Source organism: Apiotrichum porosum (assembly GCF_003942205.1).
Source record: "Apiotrichum porosum strain DSM 27194 chromosome Unknown scaffold_7, whole genome shotgun sequence".
In the NCBI taxonomy this organism is placed as follows: domain Eukaryota; kingdom Fungi; phylum Basidiomycota; class Tremellomycetes; order Trichosporonales; family Trichosporonaceae; genus Apiotrichum; species Apiotrichum porosum.
In genome coordinates, this window is record NW_021167114.1 from 491036 (window position 1) to 514264 (window position 23229).

At 59.4% G+C, this 23229-nt stretch overlaps 7 protein-coding genes across 7 annotated transcripts; all 7 read right to left on the reverse strand.

Moving 5' to 3' along the window:
• Positions 1-66: 66 nt before the first annotated feature.
• EHS24_008487 (uncharacterized protein) lies at positions 67-2356 on the reverse strand (the record flags this gene model as incomplete). The annotated part of the gene is made up of 3 exons (XM_028623798.1): positions 67-1433; positions 1474-2155; positions 2264-2356. 3 exons carry the CDS (start codon positions 2354-2356, stop codon positions 67-69), a joined length of 2142 nt encoding a protein of 713 aa, XP_028475772.1.
• A 1148-nt stretch (positions 2357-3504) lies between these two features.
• Positions 3505-4802, reverse strand: EHS24_008488 (uncharacterized protein; the record flags this gene model as incomplete). Its single annotated transcript, XM_028623799.1, has 4 exons — positions 3505-4226; positions 4286-4515; positions 4573-4705; positions 4760-4802. 4 exons carry the CDS (start codon positions 4800-4802, stop codon positions 3505-3507), a joined length of 1128 nt encoding a protein of 375 aa, XP_028475773.1.
• Positions 4803-7686: 2884 nt separating this feature from the next.
• Positions 7687-9687, reverse strand: EHS24_008489 (uncharacterized protein; the record flags this gene model as incomplete). The annotated part of the gene is made up of 3 exons (XM_028623800.1): positions 7687-9151; positions 9242-9325; positions 9392-9687. The coding sequence occupies 3 exons, from the start codon at positions 9685-9687 to the stop codon at positions 7687-7689; spliced, it is 1845 nt and encodes a 614-aa protein (XP_028475774.1).
• A 2933-nt stretch (positions 9688-12620) lies between these two features.
• On the reverse strand, positions 12621-13415 carry EHS24_008490 (uncharacterized protein; the record flags this gene model as incomplete). Its single annotated transcript, XM_028623801.1, has 3 exons — positions 12621-12895; positions 12954-13054; positions 13198-13415. 3 exons carry the CDS (start codon positions 13413-13415, stop codon positions 12621-12623), a joined length of 594 nt encoding a protein of 197 aa, XP_028475775.1.
• Positions 13416-15742: 2327 nt separating this feature from the next.
• On the reverse strand, positions 15743-17108 carry EHS24_008491 (uncharacterized protein; the record flags this gene model as incomplete). Its single annotated transcript, XM_028623802.1, has 2 exons — positions 15743-16002; positions 16055-17108. 2 exons carry the CDS (start codon positions 17106-17108, stop codon positions 15743-15745), a joined length of 1314 nt encoding a protein of 437 aa, XP_028475776.1.
• A 301-nt stretch (positions 17109-17409) lies between these two features.
• EHS24_008492 (uncharacterized protein) lies at positions 17410-19065 on the reverse strand (the record flags this gene model as incomplete). The annotated part of the gene is made up of 2 exons (XM_028623803.1): positions 17410-18526; positions 18572-19065. The coding sequence occupies 2 exons, from the start codon at positions 19063-19065 to the stop codon at positions 17410-17412; spliced, it is 1611 nt and encodes a 536-aa protein (XP_028475777.1).
• Positions 19066-19966: 901 nt separating this feature from the next.
• EHS24_008493 (uncharacterized protein) lies at positions 19967-22800 on the reverse strand (the record flags this gene model as incomplete). Its single annotated transcript, XM_028623804.1, has 3 exons — positions 19967-22242; positions 22279-22549; positions 22588-22800. The coding sequence occupies 3 exons, from the start codon at positions 22798-22800 to the stop codon at positions 19967-19969; spliced, it is 2760 nt and encodes a 919-aa protein (XP_028475778.1).
• Between the last annotated feature and the right edge of the window lie 429 nt (positions 22801-23229).

The window sequence follows — 23229 nt, forward strand, 5'->3', positions numbered from 1 at the left end:
CTTGGCATCTTTTGCTGCTACATATATACAAACAACATGGAAACAACGAGTTTTCCATTCCTCACATCAGAACGGCAGGCCGTCGGTGTTGAACGCGAATGGATCCTGCGTACTGATTGGCGCTGCTCCGAGAATGTCGATGAGCGTCTGGTGGTCCCAGAGGTCACCCTCTGCAAACCAGCTGAGGTCTTGCGCCGGTGCGTCGGCGGCGGGTCCGGCCGCGCCGCCCGTAAGCGACTGATCCACTGGCGCGGCGGGCCCGTCGACCAGTCCGACGGGTGCGGGTTCCTTGGCGTATGTGAGCTCGCCCTTTGTGACGCGGTCGAGCTGGCTGCGGATGTTGACAATGCCACGGCGGATACCGGGGCCCTGCGTGCTGGCCTGCTCTAAAATGTCGAGAGACAGGTGCACGCGCTGGAAGGCTTCGTCGCGCACGAACGGGTTGCCCGTGCGGATGAGCAGAATGTCCACGCCGGCCGCAATGAAGCAACAGTAGACAAAGAGGAAGTGCTGGTTGGTGGGACCAAAGGTACGACCCCACAGTGACAGAACATCGTGTGTGCCCGACGCCGCATTGCGGCATTCGTTGAGAGCCGACGAAGCGAGCGCCGACTGGCTGTTTGCGGTCAGCAGCGGGCGGTAGATGAGAATTCGAATGGTGTGGTAGAGGAGGTTGAGAATGACAATGTTTGACGGCGGGCTTGCTGTTGGAACCATTGGGGCCTCAATCTTGAGCTCGGTGGGCAGGTCGCGGCGCCAAGACTCGAGTTTGTCAGACGCCGAGCGGATAAACGACAGAGACCTCGCGTTGGGGCGCATGGGCGAGTACATGTTGGTAAGGATGGACTCGAGGATAAGGTTGAGCTTTGACAGGTGACGCAGTGTAAACGTCTTGAGCAGCTTGCATTTGGGGTACGGCTGGCCCAGGGGGAGCGGCTGTCCAGGAAGCACGGGGTGCCAGTAGATGTCGTCGTCGGGGTCGTCTGGCAGGGAGTCGGGAGACAGCCCCGGGCGCGAGGCGAGACTTGGCTCACGTCCGAGGGTAAGGGACATGGTCTTGTCCCAGCAGTATGCGCTCCAGAACAACCTGTTGCGCATATCGCGGTCCTCGGCGGAAAACTTGTTCTCGTCGACGGGCAGGTGCAGGCCCATGTCTTGCATCATGCGGATGGCCATGCCGGTGAGCATCCAAGCCTGGGTGGTCTTGCCCACAGCGCTCTGGCGACCGCCAAGACCAAGCAGAGCCTGGATGGTGGTGATCTTGCCGGGACCCATCGTCTCGTCGGCAAGCATGCTCAGCATGAGGCCAACGTACTGTTCGCCGCGTTGTTCGCGCTCCCGGTCGCTCATCCCAGCAGAAAACCGGATACCCGAGATGTAAATCATGATGAGGAGGAAATCGGAAAAGTAAGGGCCGTCCAGCGCCATGTCACCTTGCATATGTCAGCAAACAGTCCACATGCGACCACTCACGGATGAAGATGGGCCGGTGCACGACAGCGTATACGGGTGAAGCCCACGAAAAGTACGCATCCATCCACGCCTCGCCTTCTTCAGCAGTAGCGTAGCGGTGACGAAGACGGGCGGCAGCACGCAGACGCTCTTCAGTCCACGACTGTGGGGACTCGCTCTCAAAGCCGCGAGGCGACGCCGCCGCGCTCTTTCCCACCTCGTCGAACATGCTCAGCTCGCCATGGTAGACTGGCCGCGCCGCCGAACCAAGGTCATACCGGGGCCGGCCCAGACCTTCGGGCTCGTGGGGCTCGTGGTCGTCATGGTGGTCGTGATCATGGTCGCGGTCGCGGTCGTCCTGGTCATGGCCGAGGTCGTCATCCATGTCATCGTCATACCTGCGCCCCGTGTGGGGCACACTGCCAGGCCCACCAGAGTGGTGGTGGGAGCTTAGCGGGCCTTCGACCGCGCCAAGCGTACCATGGGTGTGGAGGGGCGAGTCGGACGGTGAATGCGGCAGGTCGGCTAGTGATTCGAGCCGGCGTAGCCGCTTCTCAAAGCTGGCCAACGTCGTCTCCGTGTCCTTGGACCGCTTGCTAACGCGAGCGCGCTCGACGGGCTCGCAGACGGTGTTGCTCTCGCGGCATCCTTTGCACGGTGGAGAATCCACCTCTTCACACTTGATCTTGCGTTCACGACATGCCTGGAGTCGAGATGGTCAACGTTGGTTCTCCCGATAATAGAAACGTCTAGCATCCTGCGGGGTCTGGGAATGGACGATGCACCACGCCCGGATTCCGCAACAACTCACGAGACATGAGTGACCATAGGCCCGTTTCTTGTATCTCGTTGGAGTGTCCTCCGACGCCGCCGAGGTGGGGCCTCGCTTGCGACCAGCGACCATTGCGGGGGGGGCGAGCGAGTATACCGAGACACCGAGTTATTGCGACAGTTGGATGAGACGGTATTCGGTATGGGATGCGCTGGAGCAAGGACGATGGAGAGGATGCAAGAGAGCGGGACGGAGATTCCCGAATACCGGTAGAGTTGACGTTTAAAGCCGGTGCCCCGTGGGAGCCCCCGTGTGCCCGGTGTGGCAGTGTGGCGGCCATGCCGAACATGCCGAGCGCTGTGCCGCGGCATGTAAACGACGGCTCGTCCTCCAACCCCCCATGCCCGAGGTCAGCTGTCCGGTCGATCCCCGGGGAGGATCGAGTACCTTGTTTGCAGTTTTGTTTGTGAATCTATGGTCACATGCTCCTCCATCCTGTTTGAAAAGAAACCATGACGCTGAGGGGATTCGGCCTCAACGTGCAGACGCGGCTTGGTCTCCCCGCCACTGACATTTGACCTCGTTTAGGGGAGTGAGATAATGGCCCTTTACCCACAGTGCCTGAACGACCTGTTGTTCATCGGCTACATCCTCAACACCGGTATGGCAGAACCAAACGCAACACACCCACCTTCCAAGCCGAACGGAGACTTGTGGAGACTCTTTTGCGTAAACCCATATATTGTGGCTACGACCAAATCAACTGTGTACCGGGCTGTGCTATGCACTGTGCACAGCGGGGCGCAGTACGCTTGGCAACGGGTTATATGGGGACACGGGGCAGAGTCGATACGATTGTGGCGTCACCGCCCACATAGCGAGGCCGTAGGGCGCTGGGCGCCGTCCTTCCCAGGAGTAGAAGCAAGCCCCGTCGGTGAACCCGACACTTGTGTGTGGTAGGTCGGGCCTCCCGACGACCTGAGCATGCACATGCGAAAGTGTACACGTTTTTTTTGCTGATGTTCTTCGCCTTGTCCGTTGGAGTGGTGGCCCCGAAAAGACCGGAAAGATAAGAATGTGGAGAGAGCGACGGTGATCTGATCAACGATATGCTGTCTGCCTGTCTGCAGCTCGTCGTGATCTGCAACTGCTTTGATCGTCCATGACTTCATCCCCCCCTCCCCCCCGTTTTACAAAATAGAAAACACTGCTATGTTGATCTCTCCCCGCCGACTTCCTTCTCTTCATGCGTGACTATGTACAAATATCGTTTATGAGCCTTAAACCGCAGACACGGTCGAGAGGTCCGAGTCATTCTTGGTCTCGTAGTGGGCAACCTCGGGCTTGGGGGTGACGGTGCGCTTGAGGCCACCAGTCAGGACGCGGCTGAGGCCACCGTTACCGTCGGTGCGCGAGGTGAGGACACGCTGGAGGTGTGCCTCCTTTTCGGCGGTCTGGGCGTGGTGGATCACCATGGCGGCAGCGGTGGGCTGGCGGATAGTGTCCGAGAGGAAGAGGATCTGGAAGAGAGCACCGATCTGGAAGGCGAGGATGTTGGTGAGGGCCGCGAGGGCGGTGTATGCGGGGGGGAAGCATTCGCTGCCCCAGACGACACCGGCTGCGAAACGGCCGCCGAGGTCACGAGCAGAGTTAAGGGCAATGCCGTTCATGCCCAGGCTGGAAACAAGGACGAAGAAAGTGAAGCCGATGACGGGGGGAGCCGACGAGGGGGTGACAAAGTGGTTGGAAGGGTCGAGGACCGAGAAGACAACGGTGCCAAAGACGAGGCAGGCGACAAACTCGTTGAGGAACACAAAGCCGATCTTGTAGCCCGGGTTCATGAAGAGAGCAAGAACACCGGCGGGGCCCGAAGGCGTGAAGATGGCCGCGTGCTCGCCGGCCGCCTCCATGAGTGCGGTGATTTCGTCGAGCTGGGTCTTGAACTGGAGGTAGACGAAGATGCAGCCGACAAAGCCACCGACAAGCTGAGCGAAAATGTACTCTGGGGGGCAGTGTCAATGAAACGCGCTGGTATGTGGCACCATAGCCAAACAAACTCACGAGGAACCTTGCGCCAAGGGAAGCCCTTGAAGATGGCGAATGAAATGGTCACACCGGGGGACAGGTGGGCACCCGAGGTGGGGCCACAGAAAATGACGGCCATCATGATACCCAGGGCGTAACAAAAGGCAATGGTCTGCAGACTGCCAAAGCCAGTCTCCTTGGCGGCGGACGAAACAAAGAATGTCGCCGTAGCGTTCAGGCCGGACCAGCAATAGAGTGCCACACCGCTGTTGGCCGTGGTCAGCTGATGCGTTCCATAGATTGCGTAGCTCTCGAAAACTCACAATGCCTCACAGATCATCTCCATGAGCCATGTAGGGCGACGGGACTCCCAGGTTGTGAGCCACTGGGGGGCAGCAGGACGCTCGGCAAGGTGTGGGGTGTCGTTGACGTGGATGAAGACATCGTTGATACCGACTGGGGAAAAGTCAGCGATGAGCTCCAAGGTTTAATGGAGTCAATGAGACATACCCTCCATGTCGCCCGGGTTGCGGTGACCGCGCTGGTGAGCCATGTTTGACAAAAACGAAGAAACGGTGTAGGGCTGTGTGAAAGGGTGAAAGAGAGGGTGTCGGGGTGAGTGAAGGAGTCAAAAGGGTCTAGGTGTGGGGGTCCAGAGGAGGACCACGGGGAGAGCCTCTTTATACCACAAGACCAGGCCGGGGCGTGCAGCTGGTGAGCGCTTGCAGAAGCGCTCATGGCCGAGGGGGGCACCACACACCCGCTGGCATCCTCCCCACAATACGATTCACCCGGTAAACACTTTCCCTTCCTTCTCACAGGGGAGGCAATACCGAGGCACCGATGGCCGGTGATGAAAACAAGCGAGCATGGTTGTGCGGGCATGCGCTCTCGCATGTGTTGCACAACCTGAGAGGGAGTGTGGGGTATGTGTGTTCTCGCTGCTGCGCATCAAGCTGGCCCGAGGCCCGGGGCCCGGAACCTATGGTAAATCCAGTGTGTACGACTTCGAGGCGGACGCCCGTCAGCCCCGAGCATGATATGCCAGGAAATTGCGCGGGCCAGCCATTGTCGTGCATCGTGTGTGACAACGCAGTGCGTCAGTTGAGCGGCGCCGGTCAGCGTCTGAACCATGCCGACTACAGCCGTGGCGCTGACATGTTCCCTTTACCGAAAGCCGTGGAGTTAAGGGCTGGATCGACCCAAATTGCTACCTTGTGCCGCGTTCATGCGCGTCTGCAGAGTGGCCGCGGGGGGGTGGGAGGGCCAGATCCAGCCGCCGCAGCAAAGCTATTCGGCCTCCCCGTGGGGGCTCGCATGGCCGAAGAGGGATCGAGGGAGCAGCAAAGGGTCGAGGAACAACAATGGACCATGGGCAGATCCACCTTCTCCACTCTGGCCACTCTCTCGCTCTCTCCCTGTTCTGTGCATGGTGGTGGTGGGCTTGGCAGCAGGCCTCTGCTGCTGTTTCCAGGGACCACGTGAGGCATGAGCCTTTTGCGTGCACCACAGCCAATCGCTTAGGCCTCGCTCAGAATAGCCGCCAAGCTCGCCCTCCTGGCCTCCAGTGTTCCACTTAATTGTATGGGACGCCGCTGCCAAACGCTGGCTCGCAAGCGCTTGACGAGAACCGCACATCGCCGCCCCAAGACTTTTCGCTCGCCATGGCCGGCAACTCTGCCGGTATCAACCGTGGCGCCGACGTAGACGTCCGATATCTGGCGCGGGAGGCGTCCGCTTCGTTGCGGCCAAACGCGCGCCACCTCGGGATCCTCGCAGTCCATGTTTGCCTGGCCATGTGCGCGACCACCCGCGCTGGATCGTGTTGGGCCGTTGCACAAAAAAACCCAACCCACTCATTGTGAGCGCGTGTTCTGCGCCCACAGCCCCCCGTCGCAGCTGCCGAAGCGCTCAGATATTCCGCTGCGGGGTGCATTGTCAGACTGGCGTCATCGCCCTCCGTAATCAATCCCACCTTGTCTGCCGGCATTGTCGGGCGACCGAAATAAAACGACCACCAGTGTCATGGTGGAGGGCGGCAACCACCGCTGCCATGTCATCACCCTGCCAACATTTGCTCAGAGTGTCATGTGTACGGCCTGTGTGTGGCCTTTCAGCCCACCACCAGGGGGGCAGCGAATTTGGTGAGGGTGTGTGCCCCGCCTTCGTCAGGAAGCCAGGCTCAGCCAGGGCGAAGTGCATCAGCACACCCTTTGTGCACTGTTGCCAAGCGTTCAGGCCACGCCCACAGGCCTCTGGCCAACAGGTTGACATAGGAAATCCCATCCCATCCCATCGCCGACGATGCTCGTCCTGCTTTGCACAGACCCCCCCCCCCCCCCCGGGCGGACGACTCCGGACTGCCCCACAGTGGCCCCGACTCGCGTTGTTGTTGCCCCGGCATTGCCCCGAGCGCGCCGCAGACGTGCGCCACCAAGCCGCACCGGTGTTGGAGTCATGCTGCTGACCGCCAGCGTGTGAATCCCCTGACCAGTAATGACCCAGTCGAGGGTATGAGGGTGCTGATATCGCGACGTAGCCTGGCGGACAAGGCCGAGCCGAGACAGTCCGGCTGTCGTATGCCGGTCGCTCCATCATGTAAGACCCCACCTTTGGGGCACAGATCGAAAGTGACTCTGGGTTCTGCTGGGATCTGTGCTGTGGTCTTTTTTGGGCCACCCCCTCAAGTCACATTGTCTTGGCCGGCCGCTGGGGGAGGGGGTCTACATTCCATGGATGCTGAGCAGCTGATGGGGGCGTGTGTGCACGAGTGCGTGAGTGGGCTGACGACACCAACGCCGGAAGCCGAAACCCCTCTCTCAAACCAACAACGTGGTCCGTAGGAGCGCGGGGTGACGCCATTCATTGCGCGGGGCCGCTGGAGCCGCCGGACCCGTTTGAAAGAGGAAGTAACGGCATAGCCCGCCGCTGTCTGGCTAGCTTCGTGTGTGGATGGGCGCAGTCCTTGACCGCCGAAGAGGGTGCTAATAGTGGACTGGCGGAGTTCGGACACTTGATTCATCGCACACTTGCTTGATCCGACGTGGATCGAGTTGGTTGTGCCGACCATCGCGTTAAGTGCACTTAACATGTGGCGTGTGTCTTGCTGCATATCTCTTCAGAATGTGTGGCAGAGGGGAGTCACCGTATCTCACCAGATTACCAGTAAGCTTGGTAGGAAGCGAGTATGTAGCTATGGCGCACTCTCCAATTAACGTCATAAGGCAAAATGGCCCTTTGGACAAGTAATCTCTGACCTGGTTAACTCGAACTCCGTGAGTGATATAGGGTTTGACTTGTTGTTTGGCTCCAGAACACGCCAATCCTGTCAGTCTTGCCCAGCTGCCACATCAAGGTTGATCATCCCTCACTTCTCTGACAAACTGAGAAGCCCATTTTCAACTCCTACTGACGACACCTTGTCTGCCACCGCACCCCTAATGCTTGCCCTTCTTACCCGCGTCCTTGTTGAGGTATACCCAGTCGCCCACCTGTCCGTCCGCGCCATGGACAAACTCCCACAGCGCCGTGGTGGCATTGTACACTGTGAGCTTGCCAAAGCCAAAGTTCATGGCGTCCATGACGGCGGTGATGTTGAAGAGCGTGGATCCCTCCTCGGCAAACTGGTCGTGCGACTCGACGGTGCCCGCACACCCGCTGATGAGGTGGGTGATCGACTGGCCGTTGTTGACCTTGTACGAGTTGTTGCCGAGGACAGCAGCAGTGTCGACGGTCCCGTTCTTGGTGAGCGGCCACAGACGCTCATACAGGTGGATGTGGCCGGCAATGTACGCGTCGACGCCGTACTCGATGAACAGGTCCTGGAAGGCGTTGCGCAGGTTGGCCTGGTAGCTCGACACGTACGACGCGTACATGGGCCGGTGGGCCATGGCGAACACCCACGGTGTCTTGGTGCGGTCGACGCTCTTGAGGTCCTCGACGAGCCACTGGTACTGCTCGTACGCCTTGTTGTTGGTGTAGTTGTTGTTGTCGATAAAGCCCATGGGGCCCGCGTCGGTCACGTATGTGTCCTCGGCGGTCGGGTGCGTCGTGTTGCCCATCTCGGCGAGGAACGACCACGAGGGCGACTTGTAAAAGTCGCTCTCGGCGTCAAAGGTGATAAAGTGCGCCTGGCCGTAGTCGAACGAGTACCAGAAGTTGGAGTTTCCGCCCGACGGCTCGCCAGGCATGCCGAAGCGGTGCGAGTATGCAGTAAAGTTGCGCTGGCTGGGCGGACAAGAGTAGTAGTTGAGCGTGCCGTTGGCCTGGAGGAGGTGCGCAATCTCGTCATTGGGCCCGTCGAACTCCGCACACGTAACATCGTGGTTGCCCACCGCCACCATGTATGGCACATGCTTGGTCACCGAGTTCATCCACTGCTGCCACAGGTCCCAGTTGGACTCGTAGATGGTGGCAATGTCGCCGCCGTGAGGAGATCCCTGACTGGGGATCTCGCCAGCGGGCAGAGGGATGTAATAGTCGTCATTGTCGATCAGGCCGTGCGGGAGCGTCGAGCTGGACCCGTTGTAGCATACATCCCACTTATCTTCGCCCTCGAGCACGCAGGGAACGATACCGTACGTCCATGCGTCGGCGTACGAAATGTCGCCGCCGTGCCACACGAACGCGGCCCCGTCCTGGATAGTCTCGACGAGTCGCTCGTGCGTGCCCTTTGCATTCTCGTAGCCCATGTCGGCGAGGACCGCGACGGTGAACTCGTCCGTGGCGCCCTTCTCCAGCGCCGTGGTGAAGGACAGGATGTCGGACGGGGTCGTGCCATTCCCCCCGGGAATCTGGTAGTAGTACTGGGTACCGGGCTTGAGGCCCGTGATGGGCACCTCGTGGAAGAACTGCGAACACTGGGTGGGGTCCAGCATTGAGCAGGGAGGGGTGCGGTCGTACCTTCGGGACATCAGCGGGGGAGTGGCACAATGTGGCGCCCAACCCGGTGACACACGGCAGTGGTTATTTGGGCATTTATTCAGCACTCACGTGTGTGTACGACCCGTGGCCTTCTTCTTCAGCTTGCTCTTCTCAGTACCGTAGTAGATGGTCGGAGTGCTGCCGATCCCGAACCTGTTCTCGGTCGTCAGCGCCACGCAAAGATGCCACACACAGACACACGCACACAGTGCCACTCACGGAGTCTGGAAGTGAATATTAATGCCCTTGCTGCCATAGTACGCCGACGAAATGACGTTGATGTTGTTGGTCACCGTGCTCCCAAGCGCCGGGGTTACCGCAGGAGGCATGCGGACACGGATGTACCCCGTCCCGTCCCCGGCAATGGTCTTGTCCACCGCATCTCCTATGGGCACGTCGGGACCCGTGTACTTGTACGCCGTGTCGACAGTACGAGGAGCAATGGGGGCGACGGGGGCCGGGGCGGCCGCGATGAGCGGGAGGAGCGCAAGCAGCGCGGTCGTCCACGCGTGCATGATGGTGGTGTGGGGAGGACTGGTAGGTGGATGGTGGGTACTGGCGTATCGCAGTGCTGGTATATGTACTGCCGCCTTGTGCCACAGTATCCTCCCCGTAATCGACACCAAGACGGCGGTATGTACCTGTCCCTCGTCTCCTCTGCTCGTGTGACTCCCTGGCCCGATATAGTCGAACAGTCTTGGCAAGCCACCTTCTGTCTTGTCCGGCACCCTCGGTGATCAGGACTGCGAGAGGGTGGATAGGTAGAAAGCGTAGAAAGCCTTGGACGGGATGTCGTTTGCTATCGCCCTTCTTGCCACACTAGTTGCTCTTCCCTTTCCTGCACCTGTCCTCAACCCTGTATCCTGCAGCGTCTATCATATCAATCAACCCAAATCCCGGCCCAAACTGCTATCATGGTCACCAGGTCACGGACATGACGGCCACAGGACATGGCACCGCGTGTGTCTCGTCCCTTGCGTTAGCGCAAGGTTTACGCCAAAGGGTGTTTGCCGGGCCGTCATGAAGCTGGCGGCTACGACATTGCAGACGTCGCCTTTGCGAGGTCGGCGGGCCACCCGACCCAATGGGATGAAAGGTATAGCACCCATCAGAAGGAAGTTGAACCTCGGTGCCGTGCCGAGTAGACGATGGTGGTCTCTCAGAGACTGGCAAACGGAAAGGACGACAGGTGTGACGACACGACGGAATTGACCGACGATGTATTCGTTCCTGATTTCTTTTCGTATTCGTGTCCAAAATCACAATCTGCATCCCACGAGTTGACTTCACTCGAGGCAGTCCAAAAATCCCATCCAAACCCACTAACGTATGCTTGCCACACTTCCCCAGTCTGAAGACAACTGCTGTGAATACACCCCACGCCCCGCCCTGCCCAACGACTGTCACATGGGCAAGACGGGGCGCTGCCTGGCGTGTGCTGGCCCCGCCGCCAGCGCTGGCGCTGGCGGCGGCAGCAGGCACGCTGCTCGTCGAACACGTCGAGCACGCGACCAAGTACGCGCATGGCCGATGACCCGATCGCGTCGGATGCTGGTTATCAGTGGTATCGGGCGCGACCTATCTGCGGATCTACGGGCCGCGGTGACATGTCGAAGCGGTTGGACGCCGGTAGCAGCACAAGATAGGGAATTTAGAAAATCGAGGGCGACGACGTGGTGGACGTTGTTTGATATCGGTGTCGCCCGGAGGGCCCTGATTAGTACAGTATCTTCGCCGGGGCCCGAGTGCCCAACGAGCTATGAGGGGATGGCATACATGGGTCTTGGGGAGTGACTTGGCCGGTCATGTCATCGCTATCAGCACAGTGGAGTCGGCGAGAGTTAGTTCTGTACAGCTCCCTGCGGGTTAAGTTCCTGAAAAACACACAACGCCGCCCCGATGAGGATGCCAGCTACGGATACTGTATTAAGCATAAAGCGGTGCTGTCCCCTCCTTTGTCTTCGTCGTCCCGGAATCTCCTCGTCGCATATCGTTGTGCGGAGTGGCCAGCAGTCTTCCCGCGGTGCCCACAAGCTCCTAATGGCAACGGAATACGCTGGACGTCAACACGTCGACGCGACGCGTCCCGTCCCGAACAAGGGACGCGACTATTGCTGTTACCACTCATCCGCTGGTCCAGCGCGTCCTCCCACACGCAAACACAGCGTTTGAACGGCACCATGCAGCTCCATCATGTAGCTCCGTCGCCCGCCCACGGCCGCTAGAAGTGTAAGGTCTTGCAGCGTCACTATCTCTCGTTTGCTGTCACTGTCTCTCCTACGCTGTCCGTCGCCAGGGACTGTCTTCCTCAGTACCTCCCACCTTCCTTGTCCTCCGCGCCTACTTCTACCAAGCAGGGTAGGGGTTTGGGAGACCGTTGGAGATGCGTCGCCCATGTGGAGAAGACTGGAGCTTGAGATGAGATGCATGCAGTGGTAGAACAAAGTAACGACATGCTAGGGTGGACGGAATCAAATCAGCAATAGAGAACTGCCAATCAGCCTAATAGGGCGCCGTGTTGTCTTACTTACACGCTCAGCGCTTCCGTCGGGAGGTACAGTACAGGATATTTTCCATTGCTGCGCAGGCCTGCAGGCACACGCAAGGCCCAAGGTGTGTGCATGTGCGGGGGGAGATGCTTAACTGGATCATCCTTAGCGGGGCACGGCGTTCCCTCGTCCCCGCCGAAAACGCGCAAACATCGCGAGAACACAGAACACAACTGCCGACACACACCGCGCGGCGGACGGCACACGGGATGCGTTTCCGCCGACGCGATGAGCAACCCGCGCTCTCACTCGCTTTAACGCTTTGTTGTACAGTATACAGGTGTGGCATGTGCAGTACATGTGCGGGGCTACCGAGCGAGCGGGCACTCGTGATCCTGGCGAGCGCCATCCATAAACGCCTCGCCATACAGTACGGCGTTGGACGCCACCAACACCGCCCCAGCCGCCCCACTGGCCACTGGGCCCACGGGCGCTATTGGGCCGAAAGAAGCTCTGGCGGGGCCATCCGACCATTGCGCTGCCGCTCTGTGGTTCTGATCAGCGCAACAGCGCGCACGGGGACCGCAGTGCACAGCATACAGCGAGCTCGAGCCCACAGCCCACTGGCCACTGGCACCTCCAGGCCTGGTCACGACAAGCGGTTCATCGTGCTAAAACAACTTTTTATATACGGCCTACGGGCCTTTCACGTCCCAATTGTCCTTTCATCGAATAGGGGGGGAGGGGGGAGGGAGAGAGTACTACCACGATAATTGAAGCACGTTATAGGGGGGAGAGGTAGAGAGGGGAGAGAGAGGGGGAGCTGATCATGCTGAAAGTGTCCATGCGGGCCGCAGGACGCAGATTGTACTGCTGCTGCTGCTGCTGGCCCGGAGATGCGATTTGCGTTGGGTGCGTGTGCGCGGTTCGAGACTGGAGCTGCTGCTTGGCGCGCTGCTTTAGAGGTCGACGGCGTTGGCACGGGCGTTGGGGCCGAGGCGGTCGCGCTTGCGGCGAGCAGAGGTCGAGGACGAGGTCCAGACCTGGTTGTTGTTGCCTGTGCCGCAGGCCCAGACCTGGAGCTGGTTGCCGTTGGCGGCGTTGCCGTTGGTGAGGTCGAGACAGAGTCCCTGGCCGGTGAGGGCAATCCTGTTGTCGTTGGTGTAGTACCAAGTCTGCTGCGCAAGGCCAGAGTAGCACTGCCAGATCTTGACCTTTGAGCCGTTTCCGGGGTCTGACGCACAAAGTGTCAGTTGACATCCACCTCGTCGAGGTGTATGACTGGTACTCACTGGTTCCGGCGTCGAGACAAAGGTTCTGGCCAGCGACCTTGACGAGGCCGCTGCCGCGGGAGATGGTCCACTTCTGCGCGGCGGAGCCGTTGCAGGCGTAGCTGCGGATGTCAGTCAGTGTCGGAGATGGGGAGAAGGAGGGGGGAAGGCTCGGAGGTGGTCGGAGGCCCTCGTACACCCTGATGGCCGCTGTGGGGGGCCGGGGGGGGGGGGGGGATGGCCTTGCGCACTGGGCTGTACTCACACCTGGACAGGCGTGCCGTTGGCAAAGGTGGCGCCCTGGACGTCGACACACCAGTTGGCGTTGCCGTTCCAGTTGAGGTGGACGGTGGTGCCAACGGGGGTGGTGCTGGTGGTGGTAGTGGGAGGGGTGGTTGTGGTCGCGGGGGTGCCTGCGCTGCACCAGGTGGTGGCGGACGCGAGGGACGCGAGGATGGCAAACTTGACGGAAGTGAGGAGCATTATGATGGTGGTGTGTGTGTGATTATGGGGGACACGACTGTACGGGAAAGGGTTTGAGAAGGAGACTGAAAGAGAAAAGCGGAGAGAGATGGGTGATGGGGAGAGAGTTATACATTCTCCAAGGCGGTGTGTGTGTGTTGGTGCTCTGGGTGGTGGTGGTGGGCGGCATGGGGGGGGGGGTGGCTTCTCTCCGCCCGCTGCTTCGCTCACTGCTTCGCTCGCTGCCTGCCGCGCATACCACCCACGGTGTGCCTGCCTTGGCGGGGGGGGGGGGGGAACAGGGCGTCGCTCGTCTGGTGCTGGCCAGTGCTTGCCAGTTCTCGTTGCATGCAGGGCGTGGTCTGCATCTGCACAGGGCTCTCGCTGCATTTTGGCTGGCCCCGCGCGCGCCAGCACCTGCATCCGCGCGGGCGGCGCGGGTTGTTTTGTTTGTGTTGCTTTTCTTGCTCTGTGCACCCTGTGTCCATGGTCCCCTAACACAAGCGTTCCGCTCCGTTCCTCTGCTTCGTCTACATAGGGCCAGGCAATTGACCTCTGCAATACCACACGCAAACAATGACCTCACCACCAAACAGTACTCCTCCCTGGGTGCGTCCCGAGCAGCACCCCATCCACAGGGTAGCGCAAAGTGCCAGACACAGGATGCAACGCAAACATGGCCAACCACCCCCACCCAACTCACGTCCTGATCGCTGATCGCTGAGATGCAATACACGCAGGAAGCCTGGCCTGCCTGCAACTGCATGCGTCTGCCTTGTCCTTGCTCTGCTTTGTCCTCTTGGCAGTGGCCGTGGGCGTTTGGGCCGTGGCGTCGACAGCGCAGGATGCAGAGGACGTAGGGACCCGACGTTGCCTCGATCTGCGGTATACGCCGTACGCTGTCCTGGCCGCACAAGTGGTCTACGCATCCGGCTGGGGGGTCCACTCGAGCGCTCTCCAACAGAGGCATGTAAGGGAGAGCAACGTTTGTTTGGCAGCCATGCACAGTACCCTTTTGCTGCCCTTGCATCCCCCACCCCCGCGCCCGGCACTGTGTTTGGCGGCCCCACACGCCACTCGCTCGGCTCTCCGCGCTGGGCGGTGCATGCATATGCTTCCACAGCATCGGGAGGCGTTCGACAGAGAGAGAGAGCGACGACGCAACAGAGGTCCCATGGCTCCCATGGCTCCCATGGCTCCCATGCTCTCTGGATCTCTGGATCACATGGTGTGTCGTGTCGTTGATTCATCGGTCATCTCAGCCGTGGCGGTGCAAGGAAGCTCACGCAAGCACGTATCCATCGAGGGTCGAGGAACCATAACATGGCCGCGCTTCTGAGCCTGGCACCAAAGCGCTCCGAACAGTTTGCCGATCTAGCCGATTGGCTTTACGGGCAAGCAAAGGCGTCTACAGCAATATGCATGCAGGCAGATGGACGGATGCAGTGGGTCTCTCGGGGGGGCACTCGCACGCCATGCTGGTGCTGGCCAGGACAGAATGGGTTGGGCAGTGTAGTGCCGATTAGAAGCTTGCGTCTTGATCTCAAGCGAGCTTGGCGACGATGTGGCGGTTCTCAGTGGTCGATGTGGTAGGTGTGTGCTTGTGACTGCCCAGGAAAGCTCCTTACCCATCCCTCTCTGGTCGCAGGTGGGTGGCATATTCGTATTGGGTTCCAGTATACCTAATGCCAGACGTCATGAAGCTTACGTCCACGTCTACAGTCACCTTCAGTCCATGCAAGTACAGTACCTGCTGACATTGCTGTGTATCTTCTCGCCCAGCTACGTAGACAGCAGTGAATGTCCAGTGTGCCATCCTTCATGTGTCAAGCTAGGCGTCTCCTGGCACAGCCAAACTCTACAATGCAGCGCTGTAGAGGTTGGTCGTCCATGACGGCCAACTAACGGCAGCCTTGACAGCGGTACAGCGCCTCGGAAGAATTAGTCCGCTTAGGCATAAAGATCCGAGACCGGGGCTGCGAGCTGGTGTCGGTTCGATACCATGCCATGCAGCGGGCACACCAGTCACCTGCTTAACCTGTACGCCTGTGTTTGGGCCTCTAGGTCCGCGCCATGTTCAAAAAGAGATGGGGCTGAAGAGGGAATTTCACAGATATCCGAGCAGTGCGAGGACAGTGACAGCCGTGGCATTTAGATATCAGAGGCCATGATACTAGCTACTAGCCAGGACCAGTATATGGCAGGAGGACAGGCGACAGGTGAATGTGATTCTGGAACAGAAAAAAAAAGACTAAACAGCACCTGATTATTGGTTCTAAAGGGTGTCTCCGGGGTCCAGTGTTATCAGCTTCACCACAAGTGGTGGCAGCACTAGGTGACCACATATGTTACTTGTTGCCAAGACACTTTTCCTGGTCCTGTACGACTCCAGGCTCTTCTGGTGACCCTGCTATTGTCTCGTCGTCGTTTGTTTCCTTGCCTTCCTCAACCTCGCTGCGTGCCCAGCGCCGGAGGAGCGGCACGACGAGCTGGGCGCACGCCACCTGCTCGCCATTGTAAATGATGATCGCCAGCGCGAGCTTGGCCTGCACTTCGAGAGTGGCCGAGTGGTACAGGATGGCAATGAGTGGCGCACCAACTGCAACGCCTGAATGGTCCGTTAGCTAGTCTGTCAATTTCTATGGGGAACAGTAGCTCACCTTTGGCCGGACCACAGAAACACAGCGCAATAGCGTCGCGTTTCGAGAATCGCCAGTAGTCCGCTGCCCGTGTGTGGATGCCTGGCAGGCGCATGATCACAAAGATGATCACCGAAAAGACAAAGTACAGTGTCAGACAGATGAAGCACAGGTAAATAATGGTCGCGTGCGACGTGGTCTTGAAGGCGCCCGAGGCGAACGCTTTGCAAAAGTTCTCCCAAACGCAGAGGATGACCATAAGGGACGCCACCTTGGCAAGGCGCAGTACGCGACGGATACGCGACACGGGGCCGGGGAAGCAATACTGGAGCGCCAGGCCAACAATCTGTCCGTTAGGGTCCCTGCCTTGATCTCGCGAGCTCAGTATACTAACCAGGGGTGCGATGAGCGTGGCGGAGAGCTGCTTGGCCATGCGGATGTAGATGGGGGTCACGCCCGTGCCGGATCCCGGCGCAATGGTCGCCCACTGCGGACTGTCCATGAACATGCGAGCGAGGAGCGGCGTGATAAACGTGCCCAACACGTTACCAAGAATGACCTCGATGGACGCCAGCTCGGTCGAACCGCCGGCGTTCATCGTGCAGGTGACATTACTCGCAATCGTCGTGGGCATACAGCCCGTCACGACCATGCCGGCGAGGACGTATGTGTCCAGCCCGGCTTTCCTGCCTGCCGTGGCAAACCCGAACATGATGGCCGGGGCGACGAGGAATGAAAACACATTGGCAACGGCGTGCGCGCGCCAGTGGGGCAGGCCGGCCAGCAGGGTCGCAATGTCGAGCGACAGACCGGCAATGAGGAAAATGAGCCCCACCGCCCCCCACGCAACGGTGTATTCTGCGCGAATGGAGCCGCCAGTGGTCCCTACGTGCGGGAAAAAGTAGGCGAGGAGGATGAAGAGTCCCATGGTGAGCAGAACCCATTGGCCGAGGAGGAAATGGAGGAACGCGGAGGCGACCCGCCCAGCACGTGAGGTCGGGTTCGGTGGGTCGTTGGCATCGTTGGCATCGTTGGACGCCGCAGTCGGCGGCTCTGCCGCCGGAGCGTGGGTCATAATGGGCGTGAGGGACTGTCGATAGCCGCCAACATGCAGAGACGTGCGGGCGGTAGGATGAGGATGGGAGCAACGACAAACGTTGCGATTGCTGCGGGCGCGGCTTTTCGGCCCCCCCAACGTCGACCGACTCCACTCGCGTGTCGCGCGTGAGATACCGAAATGGATAAACGCGACCAGGCACGCACCAGGACAATCGGGGAATTCCGACGAGATTAGCACAGATGGCGACATTGAAGACGGCGCGTTGCGGCCACGATTAAAGACTTCCTATTTCATGTCATTACAAAAGTATAGACCACTAGGCGTAGGTGAAGGCTCCGTTCTCGCAAACAATGCCAAAGTTGGGGTTGTTGGCAGCGGGAACGTTTTCGCAGATGACAGAGGTGGTGGCGTCCATCGCCTGCGGGATGAGCTGCACGTCGTCCATGACATAGTTTGTGCAGCTGCTGTCGGTGGCACAGCTGATAATCGCCGCCTGGGTGCGGTCCGCGCCGTCGACGTCGTACCAGCAGGGGTCCGAGACACAGGTGGCGTCGCCGGGCTGGTACGAGTTGATAGTGCCGCGCCAGTTCTTCCAGGTGAACGAGTCCATGTTGACGGCGCTGGTCGAGTTGGACGACGTAGTGCTGTTGGTGGTGAGGGCCTGGTTGTAGTATTTCTGGGTGATGTAGATGGGGAACGAGACGTTGACGAGGTGGAAGTTCTCCCACGTAACGTTCTTGACGTCGCCCCAGCCGCCGTCGTACGACTTGAAGCGGGCGGCGTAAAGGCTGTTGACGGCAGTAATGTCCTTGAAGTGGATGTTGGACACGTTCTGGTACACGGTCGCGTCCTTGCCCAGCGAGCCAATGGACATGCCGTGGGAGCCGGGACCGCCCATCAGAGCCCTCTGCACGAGGACGTTGTGGGCGTCGTTGTTGATGGCCACCGCGTCGTCGCCGTTGAGAACGACAATGTCCTGGATCACGACGTCGGTCGCGGCAACGTCAAAGCCGTCAGTGTTGAACGGGAAACCGCCGAGGTCGTGGGTCGTGGCGTCAAGGAAGACGTCCGAGATGGTAATGCCTTTACCCTTGATCGAGTTGCACCATGCGGGCGGCTTGCGGATCTTGAGGGTGGTGATAGAGCTGTCGTACAGCTCCCAGGTGGCCAGGTGAGGGCGGTTGGCAATGCCGGTGCCGTTGGCCGGGTTGGCATCCCAGTACTGCTGGCCATAGCCGTAAATCCAGCCATTGTCAAGGTCCTTGGAACCAATGTACTGGACGTTGGTGCCCTTGAAGTTGAACCAACGCAGGTTGGTGTTGGTCGCAATGACCTCAAGGACGTGGGTCATGTTGCTCGGGAGGTGCAGGTTGCCGTTCATGCGGATCTCGACGTTGGTCAGACCCGACATGGTGACGGGGGTCTGGAAGACGCTACACAATGTCAGTTTCGCGTTTGAAATATGATGCACAACTCACTAGTCAACGCCAGTAGAAAACTCGATGACAGCGTTGGACGCGCAGGCAGCAGCTGCCGCCTGAGCGTTAGCAACATCGTCGACAAAGCCGGACGAGGCCACGACACAGGTGGTGGTGGCGGCACCGGCAGCCGACGTGGTAGTAGCTGGGACGCTAGACGTCGAAGTCGGTTCCTCGGTCGTGGAGGCGGCCTCGGAGGTGGGGACGCTCACGGCCGAGGTCTCGCTGACCGACACTGGCACCGAGGTGCTGGAGACATGGGCGGCCGAAGTCGACGAGACCTTGGCAGTGGTGGAGGGAGCGTGGCCGCCCTGGTTGTTGTTGTTGTTGCCCTGGTTGTTGTTGTTGTTGTTGCCCTGGTTGTTGTTGTTGTTGCCTTGGTCGTTGTCGTTACCCCGGACCTCGTGGCGGCGGGAGCGCGAACGGCTGCGCGGCGACTCGTCAGCCGCCACAGCGAGAGTTGCGAGGATGGAGATAAGGGCGAGGACACGCATCGTGAAGTCGTTGGCTCCTTGCTTTCGTGTTGAACTGTCCTCTTACCGCCAACTCGTACCCGAAGCTTTATAGATATCGAGGACGGGCCAAACTGTGGGTCAAAGTCGACAGCTATTTCCTCCAGACCCCGCAAACACGCGGCGGAGGACCACATTGAACCCCGGCCCGGGGCCGCAGCACTCCACAAACGCCCCAGCCCACTGCCAAGAGAACGCGACGAGCTGGGACACGAGCATCGAACATCGAGCAGAGTGGAACATCGCTCGAAACGGCAATCGTGACCGGTGTTCAGACCTTGTCGACCGAGAGTAAGAGCGAGAATCGATTGATATCAGGTTCCACAAACTGCTGGCCTGGAGGATGGTGCGCCGTTCTGGCCCCGGGCCGTCGACAGAGCGGGACGCCAAACCCTAGGCCACAGTCTCGTCAGTAAGGTGAGTGTGTTGAAACCATGAGTGGGTGCGGGCCGCATTTAGCCTACTGAGCAGGAATCCACAGTGCCAAGGAACGTTTGAGGTTGCCGGCCCGGCGGTGGTGGTGGCACGGGCCGGCCGGTACGTAAGCATAATGTTCGAATCTTTCTCCGGTCGCCTGCAACACGCGTTTTGGACGCGTCTTGGCATTCGAATTGAAGCCTTCCGGGCCGGACAAGGCCCTGTGCGCAAACCTCGTGGTGTCAGCTGAGGTCCAGGCTCAGGTGACGTTCATATGTTAGCCGCGGCCGTCTGGCAAACGCGTCGTCGCGTCTGTGCTCTGGGTGCGAGGTGGCCTGGAGGTGGCCTGGGAGGTGGGCTGTATTCTGCGCCAATGGACGCGATCGTATCGAGCACACCAATATCCATTGTGATTAACTGTCTTTGGGGTATAACTGTAAAGAACCGTGGGTGTAGAATGTCCGATCTAAGCGTCCTGGAGAGAGTATGGCACGGTAACACGCCAGACGAGCGCTTGGTTGTCGAGCGTGTAACCCGCCTCGTCGTCGCTGTAGGCACTACCTGCCATCTCGCCGCTGAGGGTGATGAAATCATTGTCGCTAAACGAGAAGAGGAAGTAGTCGTCGGGATAGTCTGGGTCCTGGCACGAGGCAAACGCAATCGACTCCCATTTGGTGTTGATCATCGAGACGCTAAAGGTCGAGTTGGTGTCGCCGTTGTACAGGCCAAAACGGGCCAGTTGAGTGTCGTCGAGGATGTCGACCCAGGGGGTGACGCTCGCGGCAGTGAGGTTCGAGGAGAGCACGTTGTCGGGAGCAACGGGGGTGTAGTCGTCGGTATACGTTGTGCCGGCAATGTCCGTGGCTTCAGATGTGGTGAAGAGGTAGAAGCGCTTGTTCTTGGCCTCGGCAGTGTCACTGCCACCGCCCTTGCCGTCACGAGCGAGGACAACAAAGGTGTCATCTGAGATGTAGTGGAACTCGCTCTGGCCGAGGGTCTTAGATTTGCCGTTGGTAACAGGCAGCTCAACGACGTAGGCATGCTCCAGAACGGGCTGGTCTCCCGAAACATCGTAGGCAAGCAGACGGGTGTACCGGCCATCGTCGCTGGCGGGAGCGTCCTGTAGCAGACTGCTCTGGAGGAGCGCATAGAGCTTGGTGCCAGCGGCATTGGAGGTGAGACCCTCAAAGCCCTGGTTCTGAGAACGACCCTCGGTGGGTGCAGTGTCCGAGTTGGCGGAGAAGTAGAGCGAGCCGTTGAGGCGTGGAAGGAACGCCGCGGGAGGTTCAATTACAGTAACGAGGACACCGTCGGCCGAATACTTGTAAATGTAAGGCCCGTACTCGTCCGACATCCAGAAGCTGCCGTCTGGGTTGATAACGAGACCCTCGGCATCTGTGGAAATCCGGTCAAAGTCGACCGATGGAATGGGGATTGGCACTGAGCCATTGCGGTAGGTAAGGGAGTCGAGGCCCGTTGTGTCGGTACCATCCGATTCCTTGTACAGCACGGTGGAGGCGTACGTGAGGTCGAATGACGACTTGGCTGCCTGATACTCGAGGTTGGTCGAGTTGTAGTAAGGCGTGAGGGTGAAGTCGATGGCATGCTGGCGAGCAATGTAGTTGACAGTGGAGACCCTGTTCCATCCACGATCGGGCTGCACAATCATGCGGCCAGTGTATGTGGTGGAGTTGACGCGGGTGAGCGACTCGAGGCGGATGGCAGAGCCGATACCACCAATGGTCTCACCCTGCGAGTCAACGGCATCTCCAGCAATGGCACCAAAGCCAACAAGACCCTTGCTGATAAAGGTCTGGCCGTTGAAAGTGGTGTTCGTCTGGTAAGCTGCGAGGGGCTCCGTGAGCGTCGGAATTGTGCTGTTAGGAGCACTGCTGGATATCGTGGACGTAGCAGATTCAGTGGGTGTGGCGGACTCTGTGGACTCCGTCGGAGTGGTTGAAGATGTGGGGGCAACAGAACCAGTGGGTGTGGTGGACTCTGTGGACTCTGCCGGAGTGGTTGAAGATGTGGGAGCAACAGAACCAGTGGGTGTGGTGGACTCTGTGGGCTCCGTCGCAGTGCTCGAAGACGACGGAGTAACAGGACCAGTGGGTGTGGTGGACTCGGTGGACTCGGTGGACGTGCTTCTGGACGACGAGGTAGCAGAATCGTTGGCCGTGCCGGACTCCGTGGGACCCGTCGATGTGGTTGACGACGACGGAGCAGTGGAATCATTGGACGTGGGCGCATCGGTGAAAGTAGAAGCTGAGGAAGAGATGGTCTCCGAGGGGGAGGCGGAAGCAGAGGTGAGAGAGACAGACCCAGAGGCTGTTGAATAGTTCGGCGCCTCTGAAGTGGAAGCGGAGGTGACGGACTCCCACGATGAGGCCGTAACCGACCCCGGAGCGTCTGACGACGACGACGCCGGCGAAAGGTCAGCAGAGGTCGACGGGAGTGGTACCGAGGTGCTAGGAACAGTGGAGATCGCGTGACCGCCGGTGGTTGTCGAAGAATATGAGGTGCTGTGGCCGCGGCTCGAGGACGAGGCGGTGGTCGAAGGGGACCCCTGGGCAGACGAATGAGAAAGGGAGGCACGCGAAGTCGAAGATGCAGCACTGGCCGACCAGTGCGAGTTACTTGAGGATTGAGGAGCAGCCGCAGAGGAAGTGAGGTCCGAACCACCGGTGACGACGGGGGAGCCTGACGTCTGGATGTCTAGATCATGAATGAAGAAGCAGGTCACTGACGGGTCAGCAGCCACCGTGGCGCAATACCCACTAGCCAGCATATCCGAGAACGAGATTTTGACGGTCGCGAGGAAAGTCGTGAGCTCAAAACTCTCGCGCTCCAGGACGGGAACATGGACCTCGACCTCGCCGTTCTGAAGGAAGAAGTAGGTGCACACCTCAGTCGCGCCGTCGACATGGGGGAGACTGTAGTTGGCAAAGCTGGTACCGTTCAGGAGAGAAAACGAGTCGGAATCGGTGAGGCCGAGCTTCTGGCCCGCCGTACCAGCGACAAGGGTGCCGGCCGTCTTGGAATTGGACGACTGCTTTGTCAGTTTCGAAGCCGTACTTTACAACTTACAGTCGCGAATGTGACCGAGGTCAAAAGCTCGTTGCCGCTTAGGCTCCCAAGAGCTGCCTTGAGGAGGTACTCGGGCGGGATGGAAGCATCGGCACGCGAGACAAGCTCGTTCTCCTGGATCGAGCGACCAGACAGAAGGGTGCGAGCCGCATGGAGTCGCGGTGCAGGCGCCGCGGCAACGAGCGCGGGCAGTAACAGAAGAAGAGAAAGCATTAGTTTGCAAGAATGAAGCTGTAGCCATGCGGTCCAGTCCTCTTTTATAAGAGAACGTAGCAGCAACGTTCGTGAGAGGCAACTGCGGACCACAAGGGTGTCGGGAAAGCAATGAGCACAACACTTGTCGCGCGTTCCTAACCCGCAAAGTCAACGCGACAGAGGTACAGAGACCAGGAACAGATCAACGTCCCTACATCGCCATCCGCTCGATAACCCAAAGCAGTCGTGTGTCAGGGTTATGGACCTTTAGTGGCTGCTGAACCGTGACGAGGTTAACAAACGTGCGTGTATGCGCTCGATGTCGACTGGAGAAGATGTGTGTCGAGGACACTAGACTCGGGAGCAACTGCGCCACAGCTTATAGCAAAGGCGTTTTGAAGTGTCTTGGACATGAGGGGTGTGGGGAGTTCTATACAGCACCGGGCC